General features: G+C 42.5%; 1 protein-coding gene across 2 annotated transcripts in view; it reads right to left on the reverse strand.

The window, feature by feature from the left end:
* The window catches only part of DOC2B (double C2 domain beta), a 1,593,495-nt gene that overhangs the window by 13,341 nt on the left and 1,561,093 nt on the right, over positions 1–19,061 (reverse strand). For both annotated transcript variants that reach the window (XM_069757350.1, XM_069757348.1), the window contains 2 exons: positions 8,433–8,514; positions 6,239–6,335 (listed from right to left, as the gene is read on the reverse strand). In XM_069757350.1, coding sequence (XP_069613451.1) covers positions 6,239–6,335; positions 8,433–8,514 — 179 coding nt within the window. The remainder of the gene's footprint in view (positions 1–6,238; positions 6,336–8,432; positions 8,515–19,061) is intronic.

Here is a 19,061-nt window from a genome sequence, read left to right on the forward strand (position 1 = left end):
GCAAAAATTCCTGGGCTTTGCTAATTTTTATCGTCGCTTCATCTGTAATTTTTCTAGCATTGCCAAACCATTGACCGATTTGACCAAGAAGGGTGCTGATTTGGTTAATTGGTCTTCTGCTGCTGTGGAAGCTTTTCAGGAGTTGAAGCGTCGTTTTTGTTCTGCCCCTGTGTTGTGTCAACCAGATGTTTCTCTTCCGTTCCAGGTCGAGGTTGATGCTTCTGAGATTGGAGCAGGAGCGGTTTTGTCACAGAGAGGTTCTGGTTGCTCAGTGTTGAAACCATGTGCTTTCTTTTCCAGGAAGTTTTCGGCTGCTGAGCGTAATTATGATGTGGGCAACCAAGAGTTGCTGGCCATGAAGTGGGCATTCGAGGAATGGCGTCATTGGCTTGAAGGAGCTAAGCATCGCGTGGTGGTATTGACTGAACATAAGAACCTTACTTATCTCGAGTCTGCCAAGCGCTTGAATCCTAGACAGGCCCGTTGGTTGTTATTTTTTGCCCGCTTCGATTTTGTGATTTCGTACCTTCCGGGCTCTAAAAATGTGAAGGCGGATGCTCTGTCTAGGAGTTTTGTGCCCGACTCTCCGGGTTCATCTGAGCCAGCGAGTATCCTCAAGGAAGGAGTCATTGTGTCTGCCATCTCCCCTGATTTGCGGCGAGTGTTGCAAAAATTTCAGGCGAATAAACCTGATCGTTGTCCGGCGGAGAAACTGTTCGTCCCTGATAGGTGGACTAGTAAAGTTATCTCTGAACTTCATTGTTCGGTGTTGACTGGTCATCCTGGAATCTTTGGTACCAGAGAGTTAGTGGCTAGATCCTTCTGGTGGCCATCTCTGTCACGGGATGTACGTACTTTTGTGCAGTCCTGTGGGATTTGTGCTAGGGCTAAGCCCTGCTGTTCACGTGCCAGTGGGTTGCTTTTGCCCTTGCCGGTCCCAAAGAGGCCTTGGACACATATTTCAATGGATTTCATTTCTGACCTTCCCGTTTCTCAAAAGATGTCAGTCATTTGGGTGGTCTGTGATCGCTTTTCTAAAATGGTCCATCTGGTGCCCTTGGTTAAATTGCCTTCCTCCTCTGATTTGGTGCCTTTGTTCTTCCAGCATGTGGTTCGTTTGCATAGCATTCCTGAGAATACTGTTTCTGACAGAGGTTCCCAGTTTGTTTCAAGGTTTTGGCGAGCCTTTTGTGGTAGGATGGGCATTGACCTATCTTTTTCCTCGGCTTTCCATCCTCAGACTAATGGCCAGACCGAACGAACCAATCAGACCTTGGAAACATATCTGAGATGTTTTGTTTCTGCAGACCAGGATGATTGGGTGTCCTTTTTGCCGTTGGCTGAGTTCGCCCTTAATAATCGGGCCAGCTCGGCTACCTTGGTCTCTCCATTTTTCTGCAATTCTGGGTTCCATCCTCGTTTCTCTTCAGGACAGGTTGAGTCTTCGGACTGTCCTGGTGTGGATTCTGTGGTGGACAGGTTGCAGCAGATCTGGACTCAAGTAGTGGACAATTTGACCTTGTCCCAGGAGAAGGCTCAACTTTTCGCTAATCGCAGACGCCGTGTGGGTCCCCGACTTCGTGTTGGGGATCTGGTTTGGTTATCTTCTCGTCATATTCCTATGAAGGTTTCCTCTCCTAAATTTAAACCTCGTTTTATTGGTCCGTATAGGATTTCTGAGATTCTCAATCCTGTGTCTTTTCGTCTGACCCTCCCAGACTCCTTTTCCATACATAATGTATTCCATAGGTCGTTGTTGCGGAGATACGTGGTACCTATGGTTCCATCTGTTGAGCCTCCTGCCCCGGTTTTGGTGGAGGGGGAATTGGAGTATATTGTGGAGAAAATTTTGGATTCTCGTGTTTCTAGACGGAAACTCCAGTATCTGGTTAAATGGAAGGGTTATGCTCAGGAAGATAATTCCTGGGTTTTTGCCTCTGATGTCCATGCTCCAGATCTTGTTCGTGCCTTTCAAGTGGCTCATCCTGGTCGGCCTGGGGGCTCTGGTGAGGGTTCGGTGACCCCTCCTCAAGGGGGTGTACTGTTGTGAATTCTGTGGCCGAATTCACTCCTGTGCTCACAAGTGGTACTGCAGCTTCTGAGCTTCCTCCCTCAGGTGTTCTGGTGAGCTCGTTGGCTGCTTTGTTATTTAACTCCACCTGATTCTGTCTTCCTTGCTCCTTGTCAATGTTCCAGTGTTGGATCTGAGCTTCTGGATCTTTCCTGTGGCCTGCTGCTCTGCTTAGATAAGTGCTTTTTGCTTTTGTTGCTACTTTTTCTGTCCAGCTTGTCATTTCCTTTTGCTGGAAGCTCTGAGACGCAAAGGGTGTACCGCCGTGCCGTTAGTTTGGCACGGTGGGTCTTTTTGCCCCCTTTGCGTGGTTTTTTGCTTTAGGGTTTTTTGTAGACTGCAAAGTTCTCTTTGCTATCCTCGCTCTATCTAGAATATCGGGCCTCACTTTGCTGAATCTATTTCATCCCTACGTTTGTCTTTTCATCTTGCTAACAGTCATTATATGTGGGGGGCTGCCTTTTCCTTTGGGGTATTTCTCTGAGGCAAGTCAGGCTTGTTTTTCTATCTTCAGGCTAGTCAGCTCCTCAGGCTGTGCCGAGTTGCATAGGTAGTGTCAGGCGCAATCCACAGCTGCCTTTAGTTGTGTATAGGTTAGGTTCAGGTATTGCGGTCTACAGAGATTCCACGTCTCAGAGCTCGTTCTATTGTTTTTGGGTTATTGTCAGATCACTGTATGTGCTCTGATTGCTGGCACACTGTGTCACTGGATTGCCTACATAACAAGTATCTAAGCTTTTGAGCACAATTGTATTGTATATGTTAGTTACTTATATGCCACATTTGTCTGTTGTTCAGACTTTATTGCATCTACTATCAGCATGTGCTTTAGGCAAGCAGCCCTTTACTGTTATAACTGCTACTCATGGGAACTATGAAATGCTTAGCACTAATAGGTTGCAATTTCCTTCTTTGGGGATCTTCCAACATTGCTATCTACTATATAATTGTCTAAGGCAGGGGTGTCAAACTGCATTCCTCGAGGGCTGCAAACAGGTCATGTTTTCAGGATTTCCTTGTACTGCACAGGTGATAATTTAATCACCAACTCATTATTTATGTAAGTGATTAAATTATCACCTGTGCAGTACAAGGAAATCCTGAAAACATGACCTGTTTGCAGCCCTCGAGGAATGCAGTTTGACAGCCCTGGTCTAAGGGTCACTTCCATCTTTCTGTCTGTCCTTCTGTCTGTCTTTCTTTCTGTCTGTCACGGAAATCCCAAGTCGCTGATTGATCGCGGCAAAACAGCCACGACCAATCAGCGACGGGCACAGTCTGGTGGCAAAATGGCCGCTCCTTACTCCCCACAGTCAGTGCCCGTTCCAAACTCCCCTCCAGTCAGCGCTCACACAGAGTTAATGGCAGCATTAACGGACCGCATTATGCCGTGGTGTAACGCACTCCGTTAACACTGCTATTATCCCTGTGTGACCAACTTTTTACTATTGATGCTGCCTTTGCAGCATCAATAGTAAAAGATCTAATGTTAAAAATAATAAAAAAATAAAAAATAGTTATATACTCACCGTCCGTCGGCCCCTCGGATCCAGAACAGGCCTTTCCCGCTCCTCGCAATGCTCCGGTGACCGTTCCATGCATTGCGATCTCGCGAGATGACGTAGCGGTCTCACGAGACCGCTACATCATCATCTTGTGAGACTGCAATGCCCTCTTGAGACCGGAGCGCGCGAGGAGCATCGGTAAACGCTTCGCCTGAATCCAGGGGCCGACAGAGGGTGAGTATATAACTATTTTTTATTTTAATTCTTTTTTTTAACAGGGATATGATGCCCACATTGCTATATACTATGTGGGCTGTGCAATATACTACATGGGCTGTGCAATACTACATGGGCTGTGCAATATACTGCGTGGGCTGTGCAATATACTGCGTGGGCTGTGCATTATACTGCGTGGGCTGTGCAATATACTACGTGGGCTGTGCAATATACTACGTGGGCTGTGCAATATACTGCGTGGGCTGTGCAATATACTGCATGAGCTGTGCAATATACTGCGTGGGCTGTGCAATATACTACGTGGGCTGTGCAATGTACTACGTGGGCTGTGCAATGTACTACGTGGGCTGTGCAATATACTGCCTGGGCTATGGAATATACTACGTGGCTCTGGAATATACTATGTGGGCTGTGCAATATACTGTGTGGGCTGTGCACTATACTGCATGGGCTGTGCAATATACTACGTGGGCTGTGCAATATACTGCATGGGCTGTGCAATATACTATGTGGGCTGTGCAATATACTATGTGGGCTGTGCAATATACTACGTGGGCTGTGCAATGTACTACATGGGCTGTGCAATGTACTACATGGGCTGTGCAATGTACTACATGGGCTGTGCAATGTACTACATGGGCTGTGCAATATACTGCGTGGGCTGTGCTATATACTACGTGGGCTGTGCTATATACTACGTGAGCTATGTTATACACTATGTGGCCTGTGTTATACACTACGTGGGCTGTGCTATATACTACATGAGCTATGTTATACACTATGTGGCCTGTGTTATACACTATGTGGGCTGTGTTATATACTGCATGCGTGGGCTGTTGTATACTACGTGAGCTGTGTTATATGCTATGTGGGCTGTTATACACTCCGTGGGCTGTGCTATATACTATGTGGCTGTGCTATATACTTCGTGGGCTGTGTTATATACTATGTGGCTGTGCTATATACTCCGTGGGCTGTGCTATATACTCCATGGGCTGTGCTATATACTACGTGGCTGTTCTATATACTATGTGGCTGTGCAATATATGACATGGCTGTGCAATATACTACGTGGCTGTGCTAATTATTATGTGGGCTGTTATATACTACGTGGCTGTGCTGTATACTACGTGGCCGGCCGCGAACAATCAGCGACAGGCGCAGTCCGAATCCTGTGTATTCAATGTATTATTCTAATATCTTCATAAATAAACTACATACTTATTCTAGAATACCCGATGCATTAGAATCGGGCTAACATCTAGTATATACATAACACTCTGACAGTTTCTTCCCCTAATATCGATACAGGAAAGAAAAATATCTTGGTACCGTGTTAGCCAGTAGATAGAAAAATATTTAGAATTTAGAGTCCTCAGTGGTTGATACCTTTTAATGGCTAACTGAAGATCTGTTCAGTTAGCCATTAAAAGGTATCAACCACTGAAGACTCTCAATTATAAATATTTTTCCCCTAATATCATGTTTTTTCTTGTTCCTTTACAGTGCTGTATGTATTTATATATACACTTTGGCCATACTCATGTACTACCCCTTGCATTGTGTACAGCTAGTTTTTGTATATTATATAAATGTTTTACCTGTTGTTATGTCCAGTGTTTACTATCACATTGCATAGGTGTTTTTTAGACATGTGTATTTTTATCGTGAATTGTGTGTACCTTTCTCTACAGTGCCACTATTTTTCCAAACCATGTTTTCAATAGTACTTTTGGCATGATTTATGACTCAACAGTTTGGGTTTTATTTTTTGGTAGCTGTAATATTGTGCAGACAACTGTAATATTCAAACGAGTGCTAATCGTCGTTTGGACGGACAATACTCGTCCCCATGTTCTGCTATGGGCCCATGAATCAGTTCCAATTTTTTTCTTTGGACAGAGCTGTTCCTGGGAAAAATTGCAGCATGTCCGAGTTTGGTCCGATATTCGGTTTGCACTCGGCCATGCAAATCAATGAATCCAGGGAAAACATTGCAGTACACTCCGACTACATCTGAATGCAGTCCAATTTCTAGGTACGGACAGAATGGAGAATATGGAGAATTTTTTTTTCTCCATTTTCAGAGTTTGATTTGCATAGTCAACCTGAGTCTCTCAGATGAGAGAATATATGCTCACTAGTGATGAGCGAGTATACTCGTTGCTCGGGTTTTCCCAAGCACGCTCGGGTGGTCTCCGAGTATTTGTAACTGCTTGGAGATTTAGTTTTTGTCCAAGCACCTGCATGACTTACGGCTGCTAGCCGTAGAATTTGGTGAAGCCGGCAAATGCGAATTTCAAATACACAGTACTATACAACTATTGATAAATATAATTAAACATTATACTATGTATTTCTGGATAATATACCATATATTGCTTCAACTCGTAAATAGCTTTGCTAATGCATCCTCTTCACTTACCTATAAAGTCATTTGATTTTCCAATATCGTAATCCCAAACTGTAACTTCTAAAGTCTTTTTTGCCAGGTCACTGTGCTTTATTTCATAACAGAATTCCTGAAGAAAGACAGACTATATATATATATACTGAGAAACTAACTGTTCACATCTCTGTTGGAGTCTGGGTTTAGAGCGTCAGGTGCAGATTCAACTAAAAATATATGCAGTATAAGGGCAATTTTGTCTAGTTAAAGGACAGACACAATGAAGAAAACCAGACGGATCTCATTAAATTCAATGGGCTCTGCCAGGTGCTGCTGGTGACTGTCATAAGTCAAGGACCTAGCTCTTCGGCTTCTTTCATTTTGCAGCTCCAATACTGGAGCAGAATAATGGAAATTGGAAAGACTGATAAGAACACAGCATAAATCAGTTTTTTCAAGTTGAGAAAGCCCCCCCAAAATGCCATACATAAAACTTGGAGTATGCAGTGATGTACTACATATTCATATTCCACAACTGTGACATCTCGCTCTAGTGTTTTTTGCTGAAGAACAGGGTAACATTTCTCCTTATGGAGAGTGATATGCCGGATTAGCTAGGGTAAGGACACTTATAGGCCATGCAATGCTCTTCTGGGAAATTAATATGCAAATTATCTCTTCAGAGAGCAAGAGGACTTGGACTCTGGCGCCACCTATTGGACGTAGTAATCCTAAAAGTCTATGCCGACCCTTTAAAGAGCTTTGCCACATTTTTTAGGATAAAAGTCAAACCAATTTGCAGACACGAGTTTCAGGCTGTTGCCCCTCCCCAGTGCAAAGCATGAGATATGAATTGGATGTTTGAGAGACCTCTTGACTGTGAGGATTGCTACTTTCAATAGGTGGCACTAGATATCAAGTCCTCTTCTTCTCTGAAGAGACAATTTGCATCTCTTAGAAAAAAAATTCAAATAGGTCCTAAAGGGTAACATTTCTCCTTGTGGAGAGAGTCAAGCCAAGGCTAGCATGTTAGGCTGGGTTCACACTTTGCGGTTTTTACCGCGGAACCGCCGCAATTTTGATGCTGCGGGTCCGCAGCAGTTTCCATAGCGTTTACAGTAACATGTAAACCCTATGGAAACCGCAAACCGCTGTGCACATGCTGCGGGAAAAACCGTGCGGGAATGCAGCGGTTTAAAACCCACAGCATGTCACTTCTTTGTGCAGAATCGCTGCGATTCTGCACCCATAGGAATACATTGAACCGCTTACTTCCCGCATGGGGCTGTGCCCACGTTGCGGGAAGTAAGCGGATAATGTGCGGTTCCTACCCGGGGTGGAGGAGAGGAGACTCTCCTCCAGGCCCTGGGAACCATATTTGGGGTTAAAAAATAAAAAATCATGTTATACTCACCCTCTGAAGTCTCAGCGCTGCACGCGGCCGTCCGGTCAGAGTTGCTGTGCGACCAGGACCTGCGGTGACGTAGCGGTCACATGACCGTGACGTCACGAAGGGTCCTTCTCGCACAGCATCTTTGGAACCGGACCGCCGGGTGCAGCGCCGAGGAGATCGGGACGTCAGAGGGTGAGTATAACCAATTTTTATTATTTTTAACATTACTATTGATGCTGCATATTGCTGCATATGCAGCATCAATAGTATAGGCGGAAACCCGCAGCGGAAACCGCGGAACAAACCGCGATAAATCTGCAGGGAGAACCGCAGTTGTTTTGCCCTGCAGATTAATCAAATCCGCTGCGGGAGAACCCGCAGAAGGACAACGCAAAGTGTGAACATAGCCTTAGAGTGAGAAGACTTCTAAGCCTTTCATGCTCCTGCAAAACATACATATGAAATCCTAGGGAAAACTATAAGAATGCAATCTTTTTATAAAAAAAAAAACTGTGTAAAACAAGCTGGAAGCCAAAGCAAGATATGGATTAAAAAGGAATGTTAATTAAATGTTTTTTTATCCTCTCCTTACCGGATCCAGTTCTAGCCTTGGCTCAAAAAAACTTTCCCACAAGCTGTATGACTGTTTCGGAGACAGACCATGCTGAGGGTTTTAATTACTGCAATATGTGCTAAATATGTGCTCTGTTTTATATGAATGGACCTTCGTCTACTTGACATAGAGAGCCCTAGTGTTCCTATTTGTTCCAATTTTCTCAGAACTACTGACTGTACAGTTAAAGGTTGCTTAGCCTTGCTGTACATGACTATAGTTACCTCATTAAACTCTGGATTTAATGTCTTCTTTTTCACAGCAGTTTTATGTTTTGATTTCTTGTCTTCATCAGGTTTTAAGTATCTGGAAAACAGAAATGTATACTAATTATTTACTGTCTACAGGACATTCAGGTCAAACATTTCAACATTTCAGAAGAAAAACAATTACTTAGCAAAAAGATGGGCATTATTATCACCATGTTATGTTCTCAGATGAGCATTCCATCTAGAAGTTCCATCTAAATAGCCAAAAAATGAAATTTATAAGAAACGCCAAAAGTTTTGAGACTGACACAAATTTTGATTTTCTCAAAGTTTGTTGCTTCAGTGTTTTTAGCTCTTTTCGTAAGAGGTTTCTATGGTTACTGAAGTACAACTATAAGCATTTCATACATTTGATTTTTAAGTTCTAAATGGGGTTTCATCAGAGAAATGGGGGTTTCATTCAAAATGTCAGTTTGTCCTTGTTTTTCTTGGAGAGAAGTGGCTTATTTATTGGCCTTCTGCACCCCAGGCCAGGCTCCAAAGGCCCTCACCTCACTGTGCATTCAGGCACCCGCCTGCTGCCAATCCTGAAAAACATATGCGCTGTTGTTGAACCAAATTTTCTTAAGGAAATGATCATCCCACTTGCTGGACTTTTTTGGGCTCTCCTCTGAAAACTTTTTACTGAAATTGAGATCTTCTCTTTGAAGGCCTTGAAGATCTGATAAATGGCTAATTTAGCAGTAATCTTACAAGCAGCAATGTCCTCGCCTGCAATGACCTTTTAATGCAAGCCAATGATTACTGCACAAGTTTCCTTGGAGGTAACCATGGTTAACAGAAGAATATAATTATTTTAAGTACCAACTCCTCTTTTAAAGTAACCAGTCTCCAGTTATAACTCAATCAGCAAGACAGAATGATATCAGCTGCCTTGTCTTCATTAACACTTTCTCTTGGGCTAACAAGAAGATCACTGAAATTATGTAAGCAGATCATTTTGTGCCAGGATTGAACATGAGTGGAAATGGAGTTTTTGTGATTAAAAGGGTTGTCCAAAACTAACATTGATTTAATCCCAAAACTCTATCCATTTAATATCTACTCTCTTTTCTCATATACTTTAATTAAAAATTCCCGACTCTTCCCTCGCTATTCTAACTGCATTTATTTTTTATTACTTTTTTTGTGATGACGGCTTGTTTGAGAATCCCAGTGCATGCTGGGATACTGAAACAAAACATCATCAGGGAGCAGAGACTGCAATCACTGCCACAGCCTCTGTCGCCACTCTTAAATAAAGAGTCATCAATGACGTCCGTTTCAGGGGCTGGGCTAGTCCCTGCTCTACTGAGCATGTGTCGGTTGTCAGTTCATATGCTCCGTAGGATCTTGGCACGGTGTAATAATTTTTTTTATTACACAGTGACAGTGCGCTCCCTCACCAGCTATGATGAGAAGTAATCTCTGAAGAGGAGATTACTCGGAGAGCAGGAAAAGCCAAAGCCAACCCTGCCCCCAAAGCGATGTCTTACGGAATATTTTTTTATTAAAGAATGCTAGAAAAGATATTAGATTTTTTACATTAAATAGATACAGATATTGTATTAAGTGAGTGTTAGTTTTGGACCTCTCATTTAACTATTTAACTTAATTTTCATGGCAAGTAATGACTTTGCAATTTTTTTCACAATTCATCTCATCACTGTTAATAAAAATGTGGAGTTATACATATATCACCAATCTGTCTCTGGTAAAGTAACTATGTATATACTTTACCAGAGAGAGATTGGTGATCACCATTAATGGTGGCCACACTGGCCGACTCTCAATGCAAATTGTGTGAGTGTGATGTAGTAGTGATGTTCTGTTTCATACACTAGCAACAGCTGATTGGTAAGGGGTACCAGATGTCAGACCACCCAACAGTCTTATGTTATTAACATCAATATTATAATAGTGTAAAACCCTTTTAATGTTAAATGACTATAAGATACAGTAAAACTCTAACATCTTCCACACGTCTATTTAAGCACGTAGTGACTGCAGTCTGCCTGCAGAGGTCCCCAGTGTACCGCCATGCACAAATCCACATTATTATTCACAACACACAAGGGAATGGCATAATCTCGCTCCACAGCTATCATTGATGACCAGCAGGATCAAAATAACATGGAAAATAAAGTTACTCAACATTGTGTGTTATACAAATGAATGTTATCAGAGATAATTATTTTAATGATTTGGAATATTTATAGCAAATGTATTTTAACGAAGAATGAAAAAAATAACACCTTGTTCCTTGTACGAATCCAGAATAATAACAAGTCAGAAGTAGAATCGAAGATAATACAAAAGTCATAGACTACAATAATAGTTCCAACAAATTCCCTTATTAATGAATTTGGGGTTGAATAAACAGGTGCGGCAGATTATCTTCACATTATAAGGTTTTTGTACTGCTCTGAAATTCTATTTCTTGCATTAAGCTTGTAAAAGAAAACCACCTCTAAACAAGCTGATGACGGCAATGAGTAGGCGACATCCTTCTCCGTGTGCAGTGTATGTGCTCTATTGCTGAGAATTCTTTAGCGCTCGTCTGGGACTTTGGATATGTGGGATTTCATTTACTAAGTACAATTGTTTCACAGCTACTGTCGAGCAGGAAGTTTCATGTAGTTTCACCATAATTCTAAAGTTGTGGCCCAATAAATAGCATCTGAGTAGTTCTCTCAGTCTGGTAGGTACTTGCTTTAAGATCGAAAGCACCAAGCCTCGTAAGATCGGCAGAACAGATATGGGTGTGTAGCAGCAACTTGTCACTGTAAGAAGCGACTTCATGTACACGTAGAGCTGCTGCTGCTGATCCTAAGCATCGCCAGTCAAATGGAAGCCTCTGAATCACAAAACAACCCTTTCTGGCTGCTATGCTATTTTTTGCTGTATATTGTGTCCAATTAATTTAAAGAAGCCCTTCTATGATGTTTATTTTACCGCAAAACATGTGTATGTCTACAGGGTGGGCCATTTATATGGATACACCTAAATAAAATGGGAATGGTTGGTGAGATCATCTTCCTGTTTGTGGCACATTAGTATGTGGGAGGGGGGGAAACTTTTCAAGATGGGTGGTGACCATGGCGGCCATTTTGAAGTGGGCCATTTTGGATCCAACTTTATTTTTTTCAATGAGAAGAGGGTCATGTGACACATCAAACTTATTGAGAATTTCACAAGAAAAACAATGGTGTGCTTGGTTTTAACGTATCTTTATTCTTTCATGAGTTATTTACAAATTTATGACCACTCATAAAATGTGTTCAAAGTGCTGCCCATTGTGTTGGATTGTCCATGCAATCCTCTTCTCCCACTCTTGACACACTGATAGCAACACCGCAGGAGAAATGCTATCACAGGCTTCCAGTATCCGTTGTTTCAGATGCTGAACATATCGCGTCTTCACAGCATAGAGAATTGCCTTCAGATGACCCCAAAGATAAAAGTCTAAAGGTACCGTCACACTAGACGATATCGCTAGCGATCCGTGACGTTGCAGCGTCCTGGCTAGCGATATCGTCCAGTGTGACACGCAGCAGCGATCAGGCCCCTGCTGTGATATCGCTGGTCGGGGAACAAAGTCCAGAACTTTGTTTCGTCGCTGGATCTCCCGCTGACATCGCTGAATCGGCGTGTGTGACGCCGATTCAGCGATGTCTTCGCTGGTAACCAGGGTAAACATCGGGTTACTAAGCGCAGGGCCGCGCTTAGTAACCCGATGTTTACCCTGGTTACCATCGTTAAAGTAAAAAAAACAAACACTACATACTTACCTACCGCTGTCTGTCCCCGGCGCTCTGCTTCTCTGCTCTGGCTGTGAGCACAGCGGCCGGAAAGCAGAGCGGTGACGTCACCGCTCTGCTTTCCGGCTGCCCGGCGCTCACAGCCAGAGCAGAGAAGCACAGCGCCGGGGACAGACAGCGGTAGGTAAGTATGTAGTGGTTGTTTTTTTTACTTTTAGGATGGTATCCAGGGTAAACATCGGGTTACTAAGCGCGGCCCTGCGCTTAGTAACCTGATGTTTACCCTGGTTACCGGCATCGTTGGTCGCTGGAGAGCTGTCTGTGTGACAGCTCTCCAGCGACCAAACAGCGACGCTGCAGCGATCCGGATCGTTGTCGGTATCGCTGCAGCGTCGCTTAGTGTGACGGTACCTTAAGTGGGTCAGATCGGGAGACCTTGGTGGCCAATTTAACTGGCCCAGGACGACCAATCCACTTTCCAGGAATCTGTTCACGTAGGAAGGTTCGGACCTGACACCCATACTGTGGTGGTGCAAGATATGAGATGTCTGGCTGTGGCTTACAATTAGCTCCCATTTGAGAACATATGCATGTTTGATTTAGTCAAGCATGCATGTGTATAGGGGGAACAAGCTTTTCACTTTTCAAGAAAACAATAGATGACAATTGACCAATATTTCTAAATCTCCAGCAATCAAAGAAATACAAGAACTTACTAGTTTTAGGACCTACCAGTTATAATACTTTCAAGTCACTTTGGGTGTACACATTAGAAGAGACGATTTCAGTGAGATGGACCGATGAACTAATGTGTATGTGGGCATTATCTCAAAAAAGCAGATAACAACCAGTTTAATGTGCTCTATTACTATTTTTTTTTACAGAAAACCTTGTACTGTATGTTTTTGAACAAGGTTAGAAAACGCATATTTTTGGTGGAGTTGGACAGCAGACCTTGCAGTTACCACAATGTTTATAGATGCAAAATTATTACACAAAGAAGAAAATACTTGTACTTACAGGAGCTTTTAATATTATATTTTTATAGTTTTGTAGACTTTTATGCACACAAGACAGTAAGATATGAGCGATTTATAAAACAACCCAATATTTATTTCATCATTGGAATATTGTTAATACACAGTCGAATATCTTTCATGTTGGCGATGGCTTGATAATAATTTTTTTCATGTACAATTACCATAATGATTATCTGCAGAGAACATTTTTCAAGCATGTTTGCTACATTTAACAACCAATGAATCAGATTCCTATCAGCTGGAATAAATCTACTGTACTACTACAAATCCAGTAATCGCGATGCACGTGTGTGAAATGGCATACACGAATATTGGCACTTTCTGTTCTTCCTTCGGTTATTTTTAGAGCTTCTATCTTTACATTGATGGATTTCTCGAGGGAAACATACATACTAATTGCTATTGCCCAAATGGATTGTACAAGCCTCATTTGCAATTATTAGCTATCATCAAGTAATATGTTTCCCTTCACTTAGCCAGACATATTGTATTGTGGCAGATGTCACATAAATAATGGATAAAGCAGAACATTAGAAATAACTTAGTGAAGTAATAAATCAGGACATTTTTCTACAGTGTCTATTTTTGGACAGATTGTACAGTAATACATTCTATAAGAGTAATTAATTTTACAACAAACTCAATTTTGGCTAGACCATCTCAGATTTTTACCTGTTTTCCCCCACTGTATGTAAGGGGACATTCCCTTTCTACCCCCATGGTGACTGAGGATTAGGTACAGCTGTTGAGCGGTGGGAGAGGGAAAGAAGGATGGTACATTTTTACTATTTTTACTATTTTTATTCAAGCTCCTTTTTTAACTCATCCACTTGATGGTGATACCATGATAGTTACATGATGAGAATTTGGAGGCCACAGGCTGTGTTCTGTCCATTCTAGGAATGACAGTGTGGTTCCAATTATGCATTAAAGAGTTTACTACTATTAGTGTTTTGGTTTTGCTGTGTTATAGCACCATCTAGTGGTGGTCAAATTTATAACCTGTGTTTTAGTTATAATCAGAGTGTTGCATTGTGGGATTGTACCAAGGTATGCTGGGAGAGAGAGACTCCATTACTTTTCTGTGTACTCCCTGGGACACACGTGGCTATGTGTTGTGCTGGAACCATCTATTTACTTGCCATCCTGGTTAAGTTTATCCGGTAAGATTGTTACTTCTGTTCTTGTAATATAGTGTTGTACAGATTGTGATTATTGTATAGCAGCCAGTACATAGGGAATGTATTATCAGAGACTTACTGTATGTAGTTATATACACAAGTTGCATCATACTGTATACTTTCTCTGCTAGTTGTAAAGTATCAGCTGTGCTATTATTTGGCTCAATATTTATCCATATCATTTGTATTCTTATAGTTTTACCGCATTTTCAATACCTGTTACCGATAAACAAGTTAGACTACAGAGAACGGTCTGCTTATTTGGAGGACAGAAGTGGTTTATGCTGAATGTTGGATCACACACCGTATCAACGTGTATGAAGACAGAATAGGCTGTAGGTTTCAAATTTGTTTACTGACTTTTTACCATTACAACTAGGGTTGAGCGACTTTTAGTTTTTCAGGGTCGAGTCAGGTTTCACGAAACCCGACTTTCTCAAAAGTCGGGTCGAGTGAAATCGGCCGATCCTATTAAAAAGTCGGGGTCGGGGATTGGCCGAAACTCGAAACCCAATGTAAGTCTATGGGTTTTTTTCTTTTTACATTTCCTTCAGGGCGATATAGCAGAAAAGCCGGTAATTCAATTACCGGCTTTTCATTTCTCCTGCCAAAACCCGACATGATATGAGACATGGTTTACATACAGTAAACCATCTCATATCCCCCTTTTTTTGCATATTCCACATTACTAATGTTAGTAGTGTGTATGTGCAAAATGTCAGCGCTCTAGCACTTAAATGTAAAGGTTAAATTGCGGAAAAAATTGGCGTGGGCTCCCGCGCAATTTTCTCCGCCAGAGTAGTAAAGCCAGTGACTGAGTGCAGATATTAATAGCCTGGAGAGGGTCCACAGTTATTGCCCCTCCCTGGCTAAAAGCACCTGCCCCCAGCCACCCCAGAAAAGGCACATCTGTAAGATGCGCCTATTCTGGCACTTGGCCACTCTCTTCCCATTCCCGTGTAGCGGTGGGATATGGGGTAATGAAGGGTTAATGCCACCTTGCTATTGTAAGGTGACATTAAGCCGGATTAAAAATGGAGAGGCGTCAATTATGACACCTATCCATTATTAATCCAATTGTATGAAAGAGTTTAAAAAAAACACACACACAATATTAAAAAGTATTTTAATGAAATAAACACACCGTTTGTTGTAATATTTTATTGTATGTTCAATCCACTCGCTGGAGACCCTCGCTCTGTAACAAATAAAAAATAATAAACCAACAATATACATACCTTCCGTAGATCTGTAACATCCCACGTTGTAAATCCATCTGAAGGGGTTAAAATATTTTACAGCCAGGCGCTCTGCTAATGCAGCGCTGCTCGTGGCTGTAAACCCCAGCGAATGAAGGTAATGTAGGTCAATGACCTGTAGTTACCTTCATTCGCAGTGATGCGCCCCCTGCTGGATGTCCCTGGAGCGTGGGAAATGTTCCCAGGCTCGAGGTCATATGAGGACATCCAGCAGGGGGCGCATCACCGCGAATTAAGGTAACTACAGGTCATTGACCTACATTACCTTCATTCGCTGGGGTTTACAGCCACAAGCACAGCTGCATTAGCAGAGCTTGTGGCTGTAAAATATTTTAACCCCTTCAGATGGATTTACAACGTGGGACGTTACAGATCTACGGAAGGTATGGATATTGTTGGTTTATTATTTTTTATTTGTTACAGAGCGAGGGTCTTCAGCGAGTGGATTGAGCGTACAATAAAATATTAAAACAATCTGTGTTTTTGTTTCATTAAAATACTTTTTAATAATGTGTGTGTTTTTTTTAACCATTTAATGCAAATGGATTAATAATGGATAGGTGTCAGAATTGATGCCTCTCCATTATTAATCTGGCTTAATGTCACCTTACAATAGCAAGGTGACATTAACCCTTCATTATCCCATATGCCACTGCTACATGGGAATGGGAAGAGAGTGGCCAAGTGCCAGAATAGGCGCATCTTCCAGATGTGCCTTTTCTGCTGTGGCTGGGGGCAGATGTTTTTAGCCAGGGGGGGCTAAAAACCGTGGACCCTATCTAGGCTATTAATATCTGCCCTCAGTCACTGGCTTTACTACTCTGGCGGAGAAAATTGCACGGGAGCCCACGCCAATTTTTTCAGCGATTTAACCCTTAAATTGCCTTTAACCCTTAAATTTTATAGCTTTCAGCAATTTAAGGGTTAAATCGCTGAAAAAATTGGCGTGGGCTCCCGAGCAATTTTCTCCGCCACACTCTGGCCACTCTCTTCCCATTCCCGTGTAGCGGCGACTTTTGAAAAGTGGCGATCTGTTTCGCTCAACCCTAATTACAACTATTATCTGCAGATTCGAAACTACAGACAAACAACCTAACATTTAAACAGACATGTAACGTTCCTACATCCAACTTGTTGATAAAGTTCTAAAGTACATCGCTTTTTAATCTCCTGAGCTTTCATGAAAAACCTATAACAGGACTAGCCATCTACTATATGCCATATTCAGTGTCAGACTGGGTTGGTAAAGGCCCACCAGTAGCTTTGATTCTTGGGGCCCACTCTTCAGCTACATCCAAAAGTTACCTGACCCTAGTATACAAATTTACTTTTGCTTCTATGTAATATGAATTTGTCTAGCTTGTTTAATGAATGAATAGATTATACCTTTTTCTACAAATTGTGAATTAAGTGTAATAGCATTGCTCATTTCGACAACTTCACAGGGGCCAACCGAAGGATTCTACTGTTCTCCTGTGGGCCAGTCCAAGCCTTGCCATATTTAATAGTTGTGTCCCCTTTGTGACAAACGGGGCTTTAGGCTTCTCCACAAACCAGGGTACAACTGCAACCACTTAACCTGGTGTAGCTATGCGTCTTGTCGTTACTTAAACTATACTTGCTAATGCTCCTGGAAAAAGGTGAAAACTTCTAGACTTCCAAAAGTATTAGGAAGTCTGAAGAGTTTTCTTATACATGAGGCTGGGATGTTTTGTCATCCAAAAACAAAATACAAACCCATTAACAGGGGGCATAAGAGAGAGATTCATGTGGGGGTGCACGCGTGCATCCCAGAAGCAAAGCATCCCGAATAGGGTTGAGCGACTTTTACTTTTATAGGATCGGGTCGGGTTTCACGAAACCCGACTTTCTCAAAAGTTGGGTCGAGTGAAATCGGCCGATCCTATAGAAAAGTCGGGGTCGGAGTCGGCCGAAACACGAAACGCAATGCAGTGCAATGGGATACTATGGTTCCCAGGGTCTGAAGGAGAGGAAACTCTCCTTCAGGCCCTGGGATCCATATTTAAGTGTAAAATAAAGAATTCAAATAAAAAATATTGCTATACTTACCCTCTGACGCGCCCTGGTACTAACCGGCAGCCTTCCTTCCTTAGAATCAGCGCTTGAATTACCTTCGGTGACGTCGCGGCTTGTGATTGGTCACGTGAGCGGTCACATGGGCGGTCGCGCAACCAATCACAAGCCGTGACGTCATCTAAGGTCCTTCACGCGCTGATTCTAAGGAAGGAAGTGTGCCGGTTAGTACCAGGGCGCGTCAGAGGGTAAGTATAGCAATATTTTTTATTTTAATTCTTTATTTTACACTTAAATATGGATTCCGATACCGATTTCCGATATTGCAAACATATCGGAACTCGGTATCGGAATTCCGATACCAGATTCAGAAGATCGCCGACCTCATGGCCAACCCCACACAGGGGTCGGGTTTCATGAAACCCGACTTTGCCAAAAGTCGGCGACTTCTGAAAATGGCCGACCCGTTTCGCTCAACCCTAATCCCGAATATAAGCATTGCTCAAAAGGCAGTTATTCCATGGCAAATAAATAACATCCATCTTATCTCTTCCCACAGGTACAGCCTCCCACCTCTGCTTGCTGTCACATCTGCTGCAATAGACTCTAATGGTACAACCTCCCACCTCTGCTTGCTGTCGCATCTGCTGCAATAGACTCTAATGGTACAACCTCCCACCACTGCTTGCTGTCGCATCTGCTGCAATAGACTCTAATGGTACAATCTCTCACCTCTGCTTGATGTCGCATCTGCTGCAATAGACTCTAATGTTATAACCTCTCACCTCTGCTTGCTGTTTGCCATTTGCCGCTTTACCATCTAGAAACATATTTTAATGAGCCTGCTTAATGATTGGTATAATTCATTTGTTGCATTGTAAGTTCTACTTACTGTTTGATGTATATCCATGACTGTGGTCACTCTAGATATTACCTGGTGGAAGGTGTTATAGCATATAGATGTTGCCAGCCCCAATGTCTTTGATCATCTAACCACCCCCTGGTGTGCTGGCCCCAGCTGCCAAATTATCCCCAACCAGTTCCCACAATCCATCTCTTCTGACCCAGCATTCTGGACTATAAATTTAGAAACATACTTAGGGGTGCACGCATGTGGGGTGCACAGGAGCATCCCAGAGGCAAAGCATCCCGAAGGTAAGCATTAATCAAAAGGCAGTTATTCCATGGCAGTTAGTCAGAGCAGGAGTCAGGTAACCCACACTTTGCTCTCCCTTCTATCCATGTACTTTATTCCTATCCTATGTTCCCTTGCCATCCACGCTCACCGTCCCATCCCCCTTCTGTGAAGACTCATATACATCTGCTCCTC

This window comes from Ranitomeya imitator, chromosome 3, assembly GCF_032444005.1.
Source record: "Ranitomeya imitator isolate aRanImi1 chromosome 3, aRanImi1.pri, whole genome shotgun sequence".
In the NCBI taxonomy this organism is placed as follows: domain Eukaryota; kingdom Metazoa; phylum Chordata; class Amphibia; order Anura; family Dendrobatidae; genus Ranitomeya; species Ranitomeya imitator.